Source organism: Tenebrio molitor, chromosome 5, assembly GCF_963966145.1.
Source record: "Tenebrio molitor chromosome 5, icTenMoli1.1, whole genome shotgun sequence".
NCBI lineage: Eukaryota > Metazoa > Arthropoda > Insecta > Coleoptera > Tenebrionidae > Tenebrio > Tenebrio molitor.
This window is the reverse complement of record NC_091050.1, coordinates 15,951,070-15,965,435: the sequence shown is the minus strand read 5'-3', so window position 1 is coordinate 15,965,435 and position 14,366 is coordinate 15,951,070. Positions and strand designations below refer to the sequence as shown.

The following is a 14,366-nucleotide window of genomic DNA, read 5'->3' as shown; positions in this document are numbered from 1 at the left end:
GATCGATAGCCGAACTTGGCCAAACTTTAAATCTAAAAAGTTGGCTTGATTTAATAATTCATCAAACTTTCCGTCGTTGCCGGGCTTAATGATACACAAAAGTGAGTCGAACCCGGCTGGGTGTTTATCAGCGAGAGTTTTGCTTCCGCCGAAATTGACAAAATAAGATTCGCTTGTCGCCAGAGTTCCACTTTCGGACCGGTGCTGTTCGATTTTGATCCAAGCAGGGACTCTTATTCTGTCGAGTGCGATGTAACAACAACAACAACATTTTTGGGCCTGCCGGTCGAGTATTTTCTTTGGGTTGGGACGAGGGTAAGGCCTTGCGGGCGGTATTTTGACAGGATCCGTCAGCTTACACCTACGTTAACAAGCCAACTATGTCTTGGTGGGAAAAACGGCGGCCTAATAACGTGATTAATTTTCGGCGGCGGCGGGTCAAGGTCTATTTGGGGGTTGTTCGGCCTGTGGGCCTCGTGCGCTGATCAATAAATTCAAATTAGTCCTGAATAATGAAAATCTTGGAAAAAGTAAACTCGGCCCCTGATTGTATTTAAAATTTAATCGGCGGCGTGAAACCCGAACCCGCTTGAATATAATTTATTATAAGTCTAATGCCTCCCTCAATTACGGAAAGCTTTCAAAATAATTAATTAGTTGTGTTGTAGCTATTAGACGAAATTGTTGCACATAAAGGGGCTTTTAGCATTTTTATCGGAATTATTTATCACCGGCGCGGGGCAAAAACCCGCCCCGACACTTGCGGCCCGCAATTAAAACGCGAACAAGACGTCACGTAATTAGAATATTTGCTTCTGGTGCATCTTGTTGTTATTAACAGTGTGAAAGGGCGGAAACTGGTGTAATAACTGGGAAATTTCGCCCGATCAAAGGCGATAACTTGAGCGCTTAACTGCGTTTCTGGCGCGTTTTAATTAAATTGCAGCGGCTAAACCGCACACAAAAATTGAATCACAACGCTGGCACAGTCAGAATTCGTTATTAGCAAAACCTCAGAAAGCCGCGAGGCGGAAGAAAATCCACAGATAAAGAGAAAAAAATATGCACAAAGAAACCGACCGAACGTATAGCTTCGAGGGGCGACGGTCGCGAGGCAGAGTCGAACCTTGGCGCCACCTCTCGTTGTGAACGCGCGTTACGCTTTCGTTCGTCGCTTTCTCGAGAGATTTTATTTGTAAATAAACTTCCGGGGGTGGCACCTTTCTGTCGATAAGAGTAAATAAACACGCCGGAAGCACGTGAAGATCAGATGGGAATTTATCCGGAATTTACGACGACATTATCGAGTGAAGGAACAGGCAACGGCTAAATGTCGCAAATTATCCGTAAAATGAAGGCGGCAAGTGGCGTTTTTTCGTACGAATTTGGTCCCGGAGCTCAGTCATCGGCTCGTAATCCCTCCGGCGGCTCCGTTCCCGGATTTCATCCGTTAATAAACGGGCGGCAGTAAAGTCCGATGAATAATTTATGGGCCGTGCATTGTCCATAACTGAAAATAAAACCGCTTAGACGCGTCCTCGTAAACACATCGTAAAAAGTCGTCCCCTAATGGAGGCATCCGCGCGCTGCGTGCGATGCAAGTTGCGTTTTACTGTCATGAAATATTCATCGCAGGTGGCGATTCTCTCAAAGCAGACGTTATCTCTTCCAGGTCCAACGTCGGCCACGGACATCCCAAGAGGAGGGCGGCCGGCGACGGCATGGACGCCGAGATGGACGACCCGGAGCTGATGTTCGAGCTGGCGGAGCACTTGGGCGAGTGTCAGTGCGCTTGCGATCACGTCGTCTACAGCCCCAGCTACACCGCATGTCTGCAGGTTGGTCAGGTTTTTCGCACGAGATCAAACAATCTGGACGATTGTCTTTGACGCACGATTAGGTTCGCACTCGATCAAACAAGGGACAAGGGAAGCAACAGACCGAAAGTTTGCCGATTGCGGCTGTTGCGTCCCGATCGCGATAAACAATTGCAAACAAGAGATAACCCAAGCGCGGCTCAACTTAAGCCAATTCGGGGGGACGCGGTCCACAGATGGCGCCAGATGCGAAAGACGCGCCAAATTCGAATTACGGTACGTTCTTTCGATGGAAATCATCGACGGATGAGCGCTGTGTTTGGTTAGTCTGAAATAATTTTAGATTAATTGAAAAATCCCCAGCCTCGCCGTCTGTTTGCTCAAAGTAATTAGTTCGGACGGAAGACGAAGACGTTTCTTCGAGTCGCCCGTGGGGAGTTAATCGGTTAGTTTTAGTTTATCTAAAATGAATCCGCTCTGAATTGGAGGATTGCCAACGTGGCGACATAAAATTCTTAAGAGCTCGTTATCCGCTTCGATTGATATTAAAAACTTCGAATGTTTCATTAATTCATTTACATCTCCGCTGAGCCTGTGATTTTCTTCACCCAAGTTAGATTCGAGTTTCCGCTCGTAATTACAACTCTTTTGGCAGATATTTTATTTTGTCGCAATTAGTCGCGAGCGGATTTGCTCAGCTCGTCGAAAAAACACGAATAAAATCTGGATGAATTTTCAGCGCAACGAGGGTGAAATAATTTTGATTAAACTTTAGGTCGAAAATGTCGGTCAGTTTGTCTAGTGACAGGTTAATAGAACTCGAGAACAATATAAATTGTTCCTCTTATCGATCTTCGTATTATTTATGTGGAGTGTTGGAACAGGTTATGGCCATATACAGGGGGACAGGTCGTGCGTTCTGTGCCGCCAAAGAGCGTCAAAAATAATTTCCGTAACGTGCAGTTGATGCGGTGGACGATAAAAATTTAATTATTGAATTAAGAGCGCCGGTTTTGCGCGATCGGGAATAAATTTGTCGCGCGCCGAGCTTTATTTTATTAACGCGAATTTCAACCGGCTAACGAATTCCAGCTTGCGTCCTCTCATTTGGCTCGGCTCATTTTACAACCGCCATAAAAACGTAATTCACATAATGGGATTTTTTTAATAATAAAAAAACAGGAAACAGCAGATGTCACAGATAACGGCGCACAAAAGAATTAACGATGATTTGTTTAATCCAGTTTTGTCCCGAAACGCTCGGCCAGAAAATGTGCTGCAGGTGTCCTCCGTTCACCACGCTCTTGGCTTACGCCATCCTGTCAATTTTAATAAGCTCGCATTACTCGAAGAGGACGGCGGCAGTCGATGTAAGTTCGCGACTTTCGAGTGAGTTTTGTAAGTGTTTAATTCCAGAGCGATCCCGCCCTAATTTCAATTAAATCTGGTCCCGGCGTCGTCACCGAGACTTTCTTAATTAGTCGCCACGCAAAAAGGGTGAACGAGAGCGTCCGGGCCCAGCCCTTCGCCAAAGATGTAAGGATGAGCGACCCCCGATCCGCGACGCTCGTTCGCAAGGTGGTTGCAGGATTGGAAACCGGGAGGACCAGGGTCGGGTGTGCACAGATCTGTCCGAATCGGGGTGGGTCCCTCGAGGTGGGCCCGCGCCCTTTCGACATCGATCTGCCCTGGGAGATGTGGGGTCGTAAGAAATTCCGCGGCGAGCTGTCAAAAGGCGACGCCGTCCTCGCTTGCGAGATATTCCAGGTCAGAAGTGTCGCCCTCGACTGGGCCTGAAAGGGCCGTGTCGGCTCGTTTTTAACTTAATAAAGCTTTTGTCATGGTGGAGGTTTAATGGATGCGAGAGAGGAGCGTGTCCTGACACACGGACGCCGGATTATGACGTCGTCATGGCTTGTTTTTACAGAGGGGGCAATAAAAACAGTAAACTTCCATTTGGTTTGTCAATCACCTGTCCGAGAGCCGTGGGGATTCGCTCGCCCTCTCAGGGGTGTTTCCGTGCGGCTTTGTGCGATATTTTCCTCCCTTTTGTGCGTCAAATTTGCAAACTCGACTCGCCGATTCGAATATTCAAATTTTTCCAGAACCACAAGGACTCGGAAATATTTCTAACGTTGCGAGTCTCGCCGAAGAGGACCAACAGGTGGATTAAAAAAAATTAACGCAACAGACGCGAACAAAAGGACCACCTGCGTCGTCCCGCTAAAATCCTCCGGGGCACGAAAAAATCCGGCGAAAACAAGAACAGTCGGAATTTATCGATAAAACCGGCGCAAAACCACTTGATAGAGTTTCGGCAATTTCGCCACTATTTAATTTTGTTTCGCAGCGCTATCTCTCCGATGGGTAAATAAATAACTGCACGTCAGGGTCCTCCAGTTCGAAAGATGGGGTCGTGATTACTTCGGACAATGGACGTCCATTCCCACCTGAAGGGTCGCAGGAATTCCGACCGCAAACGGCACGTTAATTTTTATTGGGCGCAATTATGAGGACGTGGGGTCGGAATGGGGTATTGATCGCGGGATCGGCGCAAATCGATCGATACACTTGTCCGACGGAGCGGAAGAAAAAGACCAAATTGTCCGCGTTTATTATCTCTCCCTTTTATCAGGCACGATCATAAGGTTCGTTTAATGGGCGTTCGGGGTGCGCTTTTATGGGTCACGCGTTTTAAAAATAAACCGCCTCGTTATTAGGTGACGCACGTCAGGTGGTAATTATGGTGGTGAAGTTTTAAATTTGGCGCGGTTCTTTACGACCCTTAACATCTGCGGGATTTGCGTAAAATGTGGGTATTGCAGTGACCTACTTGAACTGGTGCTTAGCGTAACTCGATTATTCAGGGGGAATAGATTCTGGGGCATTTGAACGGCTCCGATGCCGGATTAATTACGAACCTATCCGAAGAATAATTTATACGATCGGTGTGGGGCTCGTATTAGCGTTAAATAAGTTACAGGGTTGTGACGACACTTCGTCGAACTTCGGCTGGAAGGCGACAAACAAGCTCGCTGAATACACATCACACTTGAATAAAAACCCCCCGCCTGATCACGCACCCGCCCCCCTCATATTGTAGTCCGACACCCTCATCAGGCTATTGTTTTCGGAGCAATTGTCCCTGTTGATCCGATTATGTATAACGTCGGGCATACTTTACCGTTTCCATAAACTTCACAAGGCCGACGTCGATTCCGCCAACGGATTTATTGGTTTAATCACGACTGGCTGCCCCGTCCCTCGGTCGATCATCTTCCGCCAGGTTATTGTGATGGTGGTCCACTCGAGGGCGAATTGGCCCTCTTTGCCGGAAGACGATGCATCTGATGAGACGTCAAGGGGGTGGCTTTTAGACGCAGGGGTCGGATAACGTTTCGTTGGCTCGTGAACGCGAGGTCAGGTGATGGAGTGGTGTCATGCTCGGGCTAATGGACCATCGGGAAGGTCTCGTTCGAGGCGGGGGTTTTTTTTCGCAAGTGGAAGAAACGATAATACAATGTAAATGCAAATGAGATTTTAGAACGTCGAAACGTTTCGATAATCCGGGACTCGGGATGGGACGCGCGTATGAATATTTCATCAGCATCGCGCACGGAAATCAAGAATTCCACGTGTATAAGTGTTCGATTGTTTTGCGGATGTTGTAGTAATGAAGAGTGTTCAGGTGTCGGTCCGCCGTTGTTTGTCACGTGATTTTTCTTGCGGTTCTTGGGGCGGTTTAATTGCGGCGTCGACAAATCGTCCGCGTCTTCCGCCATCTTCGCGTCCGATTATTATTGAATTTTTTTTGGCGGGGGAGCGGCCGTTAAGTTTACGGGCGCTTCGCCACCAAACTTTACGACGGAATAAAACTAAAAACAGAGCGATTTAGAAGCCGGAAGCGGAAAGCAGAAGATGTTCTTTTATTACATCAGTCAATGTAAATCTCGTCCGGGAGAGGTGGAGTGTTTACTGCCGCGTCAGGGGGCTAACTATATAATTGGCAAATCAGGATGCGCACCTGGGGCAAAAAAAGAGGGAAGAACCTGTAAAATCCCGACTTTAATTCAATTTCGCCACCTCCGTTCGGATCGGGGCCGGCTTTGTGTGGCGGCGGCGGTGGGAGAGGAAAAAAACTCGTGTTTACCCGATCGACAATGGCCGGAAGGACCGGAAACGATGTCGACTGGGGACGCGTCATGAAATTTAAACGGGTTGCGAATTCGACAAACTTGCGACATGATTATTCATGATGAATTAAAAAGGCGCGTTCATATGCGGGGTCCCGTCGCCCTCGGGGTCGCTCGTCGAAGACACGCTGCTGGTCGGTTACGTTACGCACTGTTAGGCTCCTATCTTCGCCGGAATGTGAATTGTGATAACCCCAGTCGTATAAATCCAAGTGTAATATCTTTATTGATATATGGGGGCGGCCTTACAGGGTTGTTCCGAGATAAATTCGCCCTTGCGCCACTTATGCCGTTATCTCTGCGGCCCGATATGCTAATGTTAACGCTCGGTTGGGGAAATTAGCGCTCCATCGACAGCTGTCATCGAGACTGAGCAACCCCTAAGTGAAAATCGGGGGGGGGGGAAAGGGTACTTTGATGTCCCCATCTAGTTCTTCTCGCTCGTTTTGGTCATCACATAATTAATTTCATCGACAGGATTTCGAAAATTTTTGGAAATGGTACAGTGAACAGTGAAAGTAGAATTTTTACATTTTTGGTCGTTGGGGTTTTTCAGAGGTCGGAAATTTTTCGGCAAAGACAAAGACGCGTCTTTGTCAGGAATTTTGTTATTAAACGATTCGTGCGTACGTTGTCGTAACATAATGCGGAAATTCCAGACAGGAGAGTATATGACTCGTAAAATATTACAGTGTACTTTGTTTGCGGCGTTACACACACGCGAATTCCCTCAGGATCGTGCTATCATACAAATGGCAAGTCTCCGCACTGAAAATTCCTTAAATTAGTCCTCAACAAGTGCTGAATAAAGTATAATCTCGCGTGGCCGCTCCAGGACGACACATGCTTTTGCACGCGGAGCAGAACAAAGAGAAACGACCGGGGGGCATTTGTTATGTACGAAGAAAAGTCTTTTTCTTCATTAGGTTTAAGTTGTTTTGTCACGCGAAAGCACATCAAGGGATAAGCCGAATTTTTCGAGTCCGAAGGGCGAGTCCATCGCGGCGGTGCGTTTTGCTTTTGGAAAAATGAGGAACGTCGCCCATCCGTCCCGACCGTCGCCTAAATCAATTTATCAATTTCACCAATTGGGGAATTGGAGTTAAATTCTGCAGCCGTAACGGGATTAGGCGTAAGGAGCCGGGATAAGCAAATTAGGAAACCTCGAAATAAAGGCCGCGCGAGTTCCATTCCTAATCCGGGACTGAAATTTAATATTTCAGCGTTCATCTCGTCACTTCCGACACGAAATCAGCCCAGTTGTCTGGATGCCTGCATATTTCATGGAGCCCAAATCAAAATAAAACCGTCCTGAATTTCGGGCTAATGAAGTGGCCGGGGCTCTTCCGTTCAGGTCCAGGAGCAGCCTCCACGACTCCCGGCGTATACTTTCCAGCCGCTAATTTAAAATCGATACCGCAATAAATACGAGGGGTGTCATTTGTATGCCGTCTGTGACAACCGCCCCCCCTGCACATGTCTCGCGAAATATTAATGCCGCCGCGAACACCTTCGGGGGCGAGCTTCGAATTAAAATTCTCCACGTCCCGCGCGCCCGAACTAATCATGAAACGGAGATTCGAGCATCTTTTCCCCCGTTTTCGATTTAATTGCGCCGGAAGACGCCGAAACGTTGGCGGGGAAAAATAAGCAAGACCCTTTTGAGCGCCACATCACGGAAATGCGATTTCGAATTGATCTGGTTTTGACGGACCGTCAGAGTTCCAGATTTGAAAGTCGTCGTTTGTTTATAATTGAGGAGGTCAGGGGGGCGGCCGACGGGACGGTCTTGATAAATTGAAAAACTTTTTATTCGGCCCGAAAAACTCACAAATTTAATAATATTCACTTAAATATAAACTTGGGCCGCGATACGAAGACAGCGTCTCGGCATAAGCTCGACGCAGGATGAAGGGATTTGAACGACGAAATCTGGAAGAGGAGATAGCCCCGGAGTCGGGCCCGAAAGACCCGAATTGTTACCTGACACGCGCAAATCAGCAATTTGTCAAGCGGCTCGAGAATTTTTAATGCCGCAGGAGAATATGCCGCTGCGGATGCGTGCGTGTCTCGCATTTTTCACAAACAATTAAGCGATCTGCATTACCGGCAGTATTGCTGGTTGCCTGTTCTTCTAATTTATCTCGTACCCTCTGGGTGCGTGTGTTTCGCATTTTTCAAGGGCGTTTTCTCGAGTCTCCGACTCCCGGTGTCTATTACTCTTGCATCATTTCACATCAAACTAATATTTTTTAACGGATAAAACCAGATTTACGCAACTTTTATACAAAAAACAGGTTCTGTCGAGCAGCTGAAATTCCCTTTTATGGGATCCATTTAATACGGGTGAGCTGGATTTTTCCTCCGGGATAAAATATACGGAAATCTAAACACGACGTTGTGTTCTCGCAACACCTAATACACTCCTTCCGTCTCTCTCCGTGATTGTCCATCGTTTGCGGATGAAGTATTTTCCCGGTAGGAAGAGAAAAAATTGCGCCGATTCTCACGCTCAACATCTGCTAGATTATGCAGACGAGAAGGCGAGCCTTTTCGTATGCCGCGGGAGAGGTTAAGTTGGGGGAACGAGTAGTTACAAAATGGCTCTGCTGTAAATCGTTCAGCTGTGAATAACACGGAGGAAGGTGGAATACGAAATATAGCGCGCACTAAAGGATTGTTTCGATTCCGGGCGCGATACGCCGCATTTTTTTAATGCCACGAGAAAACGGCGTCGAAGGTAGTTTGCATGCATTCGCAAAATGTGGGTGCAATTAAGCGATCTGCATTACCGGCAGTATTGCTGGTTGCCTACTCGACTAATTTATTCTCGCTCCCGCGTCTTTTCGGAATCACGGAGCGTTCTCCCCTCTCGACGGGATTATTTTATCTTCGGCTTGTGGAGTTCGCCGTTGTTTTCATCACCTCTTCCACTCCATATTTCACGCATTCCCTTCGCGGCCCCCGAGACCCGCGTAAAAATTCGCCTCCATCTGCACATGAAGCAAGGGCTGATGTCGCCGTCTAATATTTTAAGCATTTTACCGCGGCGGCGGGTTGTCGGTCGGCCATGTTTGTGACACACGCCACGCAGAATGCATACAGAGTTGTTTTTCCTGCGCTCGGTTCTAGGTGCGTCGATACGGAATAACGTGTTTCAAATTGCCGAATTGGTTTTGGCAGTTGCTGATTTCGACGAATTGTTCCGGAATTGACGCGACTGAATGAATGGAATGCAATTTGCTGGGCCAACAGATACCTCCGCGAACGCACGTACCGTGTCGTTCTTCGCCTGTGTCTGTCTGCTCGACCGGCGACATCTTCGAGTGGCTGCGACTTGTCGCGACGCCACATGAAAAATTTAATTCGGCGCAGGGGGTTCATCTCGGTCGTCAATTTTTTAATAATCGCCGCAATCTCGTCGACGGACACGTTTTTCGTACAAATCTCCCGACAGAGGAAATTTAATAAAGGACAACGGACGGTTTGAAAGGAACGTTTCAACTTAACGGCAACTCGCTTAATTCGATTCGGTCATTCGACAATTGTCTGGAAACAAAGGCCAACAGATGCGAATCAAATCATAATTCTCCTCGAGCCGCGGAGTTGCGTCGTAAAAACGGCAACTCCGGAGTATTAACAGTAGATGATTCACATTCCGGTCTCATTCGACTTAATTGGAAAGGGTTGCTCCCCATAATTAAATTGTACTTAGGACAGAAACATTAATGAGGTAAGGATAAAGTTTTTAACCCTTTAATCTTTTTCCACAATCACGGAAGAGTTCGCCGAGTCGGAGGGCCATTCTCAACAAGTTTAATGAAAGCACCGCAAAGTATTTTATTATTTTCGTGAGCGGGACAACAAGTGCCTTATTTATGCTTTAATAATTCAAGCGGTTTAAAGTGGTGGTTAATTGTGAGGTTGGGGCTTTTGCGAGGAGACTTTTCTTGCCCGCAGTGCAGTTTAAAGCGCCAGTATTGATTGGGACACATCACAGAAAGTTTCAACTTGTCGACAATGGTGATCCATCTTAATATCTCGCGATTAATACCATTTGAGACGTGCACGATTCGGGTCAAATAGTTTCTAATCCGAGAACTAATAATAATCAAGTGGAAGTTGATCAAATCCGGACCGCAGAGAATTGTCCCGAGTCGCATGATGGGGTTTTTCAATTCGAAACGTCGCTCAAACTCAAAAACACTCGAATCGTCGGACCTAGCGACGCGTTCGCCGTTTTATCGGGTCGAGAGTGTGGCGGAAATATTTTATGGGGTAAAAGCGTATTCAAAAATCAATTTGGGGGAGCAAATTTGTACAAGAACGGAACACAAGTCCATGTCAAACGCCATTTATTAGTTGGGCATTTTCCCCGCCCACGTTTCGGCCACGTTTTGAATAAATCATTGCGTCGCACATTTACTGGAATAACATTTTACTAGACAAGCGGGGCGATTTACGAGCGCGTTCGTAAAATTTTAATTCGGGTTTTAATTTTCAAACCGGACGCGGAACAGTCGCAACTTTCCGGTTTTTTTTTTGTAACGAGAGATAGTCGACTTATCGTCACCGGACGGTCACGAAATCAAAAATGTCGGATCCGACACCCCAATAATGCTGAATTATGTGGCGACCCCTTTTTATGCATCTCCGACCGGGGCCGTGCCGAGAAAAGGATCGAATTAAATTCGGCCGTCTTTCGCATGTATCAAATTGCCTCTCTAATAAAATCACCCCTGAAAAACAGTAAAACCTTTCCCCGTTCGGATCTTCTAATTCAACAAATTGCCCTCGCCGAAACATAAGACCTTACGTTACACCACCATCAGCAACTTCAAAAACGGCCGTTCCTCTTCCGGTTATGGGAGTTTTAGTTTACGTGTTATGTTCGACGAACCCAAAGAAAAACAGTCTTATCTCCCCCCGCCTCCGAGCTCTACGAGGCAACTCATTAAAGTTAAACCAAGTCAATATTTGCATGGAAAATAGTCGATGGCTGAACTAAAACTGAACTAAACTTATCACAACGGAGACTTTAATATGTTTACGTTGCGCGCACAGCGACGACTCTAAGGGTCAAGTCGTGTCGAATCTTGAATGCCCTTTCAACGAGGAAACTGAAAAAGCGATCGGATCAATCAAACGGACTCAATAACTTCTTTTTTATAAAGAGAAGCCGACCACGGCGACGTTGCCGAGTTGAAAGTCGATATTTACGACGCAATCTGTAGACTTTCGCTCAATTATCAGTTCATCTGGAGAAAAATTTGGTGCGCAGACAACCACCAATACGGCCGGTAATACAGTTCGCCTCGTTAAACGCAACGATTCTTGTTTCTGATAAACGCTCCGACGAGTTCGAGCCGTTTGCAAGATTTTCAACAGATGCTCCGCATCTGGAAGATCAGAGAGGAAGCTCGTCGATGACGTTGCTAATTCGATTGTTCCTTATTTCCATCTTGCACGGGTACCTACTCAATGACAGGCCTCTCTTGGAAGGGTGCGTTCAACGCTCCGTCTGAAAAATATATTAATTAAAGGAAAGCTCTCCCAGTTTTTCCTTGTTAAAATTTCGTTAGACACGCTTTTATTGCCATTATCAGGGGGAGTGTCTAACAAATCGTGAACGTGAAGTTTCAGACGGTCGAAAATTGTGACTTTTCGCCGCCTCTGACCCAAACAACGTCGGATCTGCATGCACACGCAGAATCCATCTGGGACTAGGCATCGAAAACAATAAAACGAATCGGGACACACACTTGTTACGGCTGCGACTCGTCAGGTTTCCGAATTTAAAAGGAGAAACTTGTCTGTTTGATGTCCTTAACTCGTCTCTCGCGTTCGTTCGTTCGGTGACACTTTTCTCCACCGAACGAAACGGGTTTCGTCTTTGACGCGACGGAATCCTCGTCACGAGCATTATTTATGATTGGCGCCCAAATCGGGGCCGCAGCGAAACGAACACCGGTTTCGATCATTGCCATTTCGTGCGGATGAATATTCAGATTTTTAATTAGCCATCAATCTAGAAAGCCCGTCGGATGCAAATACGCCACGATAAGGCAATTCAATTAGTAAATGACAGGAGCATCTAAACAACACAGTCGAGTTGCTAAATTTGTACAAACAAATTTGTGTTGCAAGTTGGCAGATAGTTTCGAACTGCGACGGAAAGATCACCACTTCCTTTGAGTTCTGGTTTAGTTGTCTTAAGCGCCCCGCCTCCAGATCGGTTTCGCTTGTTTTTATTGTTTTATGCATGGCGAACAGCGACGACTGACGTGCCGACTTAATTCGACTTTAATTAGGGGCGTAGACGAACATTTTGCGCTGAGGGGGGAACGACTACAATGGATGTTTCACACGCAATTTGAAAACGTTCCTGATTCGCGCTAGAGGGGATTAAGACGCGGATGAATCTGATCTGCAAGCAATCACGATGGTCTTTTCTGTAAGTTTTTTCCTCGGAAAAAGAGCAATCGGGAACTGCATCGCTGGCTACAACAGGATGACGCACAGTCGCACATTCCGAATGACATGAGACGCTCTCCATTAGGTCATCGAACTTGTATCCACTAGAACCTGTTGGCAATATTAAATTATCCAAACTAGCGAAGTTGGAGAAGACGAGTCTGCTGAGGGGGCCGGCGGGATCTGCAGACTTGCGTCCTATTACGAAATGCTGGAGTGTATTCGCTTCTGAAACAATAGGGTGGAATTGTGACGTCGGTTCGTACGGCCCGAAATGAGATGCGGAAGATCCTGAGAGCTTATTTCTGGCAACTCGATCATTTTTTAAAGTTGCAGGAACGTGACGCCGCCCTCGTCGGGAGTGCGGTTTATTTTGGGGGTGTAATTGCGTCGGGAGCCCTGTTATCATGCAGGGCGGGATCCGCGGACTAAATTCCGGTATATTGAAAATTCGAGCATCTGGCGTCGCTTCTTGGGCCGCGTTATTAGGGCACGTGTTTGTCAACTCGTTAAAACTTAATCCTCGTTGGCTTTTTGCCGCCACCGGATCGGCCCCGTAATTCAATAATTCCCCTTGCTCGCTCCGAATTTATCCGTTCGGCGGTGCACCGCCCCCCTAACACAAACAATATCAGTGTCTGCGGCTCGCCCGAATTTTATTGCAACTCCGCCAGGCATCTGTTTGAATATTATGTAAGTGGGGCGGCATGTGTTCCACCCCGACGACACGATATATTTTCATTCCGTCAGCGCATAGGTCAGGGGGTTATTGTGTATCGAATTGACGTGACAAGAGAGGGGCGCAAAAAGGAACGACCCGAATTCGTACGTCAATCAGGATGAAGGGTCTCATCATCAATTCGGTTTAATATCGAAATAACTGTCTGTCAAACGCGAGACCTGTGCGCCTGAAGGGTGAATTAATATTTACCGCTATAAATTAATTATGGCTAATTTTCCCACCGTTTTTTTTTTTGCGACGGAGCCCGCCGTCGACACCCTTAATAGATATATGGCAGGCGGTCGGTTCGGTGATGTAGTTCGGCGCGGTGTCGGGGATGTTTCGACGTGTTTTCGATGGCGCCCTCGAAATGCCAAATATGGGACCGAATCGTGATTTTTTAAACGCGCCGGAATTTTACGGCGGAATTTCCACGGTGGTTTTTAACTATTTCAATTAAGCGAAGTGTCGGTTTTATGACAAAAATCGCGGCTCCGTAATGCGCCAGGTGTGGTCGTTCGGGGAGCAAAAAATTAAATTTAAAATCTACTCGATAAATGACGCAACAGATAATTTTCGTTTACCGAGAGACGCTTTATTGTTGCTTTAAAAAAATTCAGACCATCCATTTAGTAATAATTCATCGGCAATCAAAATATGTAATGACGTTTTTTTCTGTGTTTGTGGTCGACAACAAAAAATGCGTTTTAGTCGCATTTTTCAGGACAGGTCCAAAATGCAATTTATATTGAATTTATCATTTGCGAATTTACAAAATTCAGCTGTCAGATTTCCGTCAGATAATAAAACTGCTGCATTGGCTAAATTTTTTGATTTATATTTTTTTAAAGACGTGCCTGGCGCATACACTAGTATTGCAAATGACACATAATTAGTAAATTTATTTATTGTTTTCAACTGTTATAAATTCTCATTTTTGTCCTTTGTAAACTGCCTTTTAACTGCCCTAAAGCAATATGAGATAACGAACCGTTGCCTTAGACAACACATTCAACGTTACATTTCTGACAGGTCTTGAAAAATTTGTCAATACATACTGTCAAAAGCAAATGCGAAACCATTTTTAAAAGATTTGGAAGCTTCAGGGACGTCGTTTCAAACAATAATAGTAGTTTATTTAATGAGTTCGTGCGTAAATTG

At 46.2% G+C, this 14,366-nt stretch overlaps 2 protein-coding genes across 5 annotated transcripts in view; both read left to right on the top strand.

Annotated features, from left to right (window-relative positions):
* The window catches only part of LOC138130632 (dipeptidase 1-like), a 155,330-nt gene that overhangs the window by 44,086 nt on the left and 96,878 nt on the right, over window positions 1-14,366 (top strand). For all 4 annotated transcript variants that reach the window (XR_011159614.1, XM_069047233.1, XM_069047232.1 and 1 more), the window contains exon 3: window positions 1,673-1,838. Coding sequence is in view for 3 of the 4 variants with exons in the window: in XM_069047233.1 (XP_068903334.1) it covers window positions 1,673-1,838 (166 nt within the window). In the remaining variant the exon portion in view is untranslated. The remainder of the gene's footprint in view (window positions 1-1,672; window positions 1,839-14,366) is intronic.
* LOC138130654 (uncharacterized) lies at window positions 1,856-4,186 on the top strand. Its single transcript, XM_069047261.1, has 2 exons — window positions 1,856-3,187; window positions 3,234-4,186. The coding sequence occupies exons 1-2, from the start codon at window positions 3,044-3,046 to the stop codon at window positions 3,612-3,614; spliced, it is 525 nt and encodes a 174-aa protein (XP_068903362.1). The 5' UTR covers window positions 1,856-3,043; the 3' UTR covers window positions 3,615-4,186.

What these genes read in the sequence shown, in the direction of transcription:
- LOC138130654 (XM_069047261.1), top strand. Translation starts at nt 3,044, where the DNA reads ATGATTTGTTTAATCCAGTTTTGTCCCGAAACGCTCGGCCAGAAAATG. An exon ending in AGAGGACGGCGGCAGTCGAT is followed by an intron (nt 3,188 to 3,233) that starts GTAAGTTCGCGA and finishes GTTTAATTCCAG; the next exon opens with AGCGATCCCGCCCTAATTTC.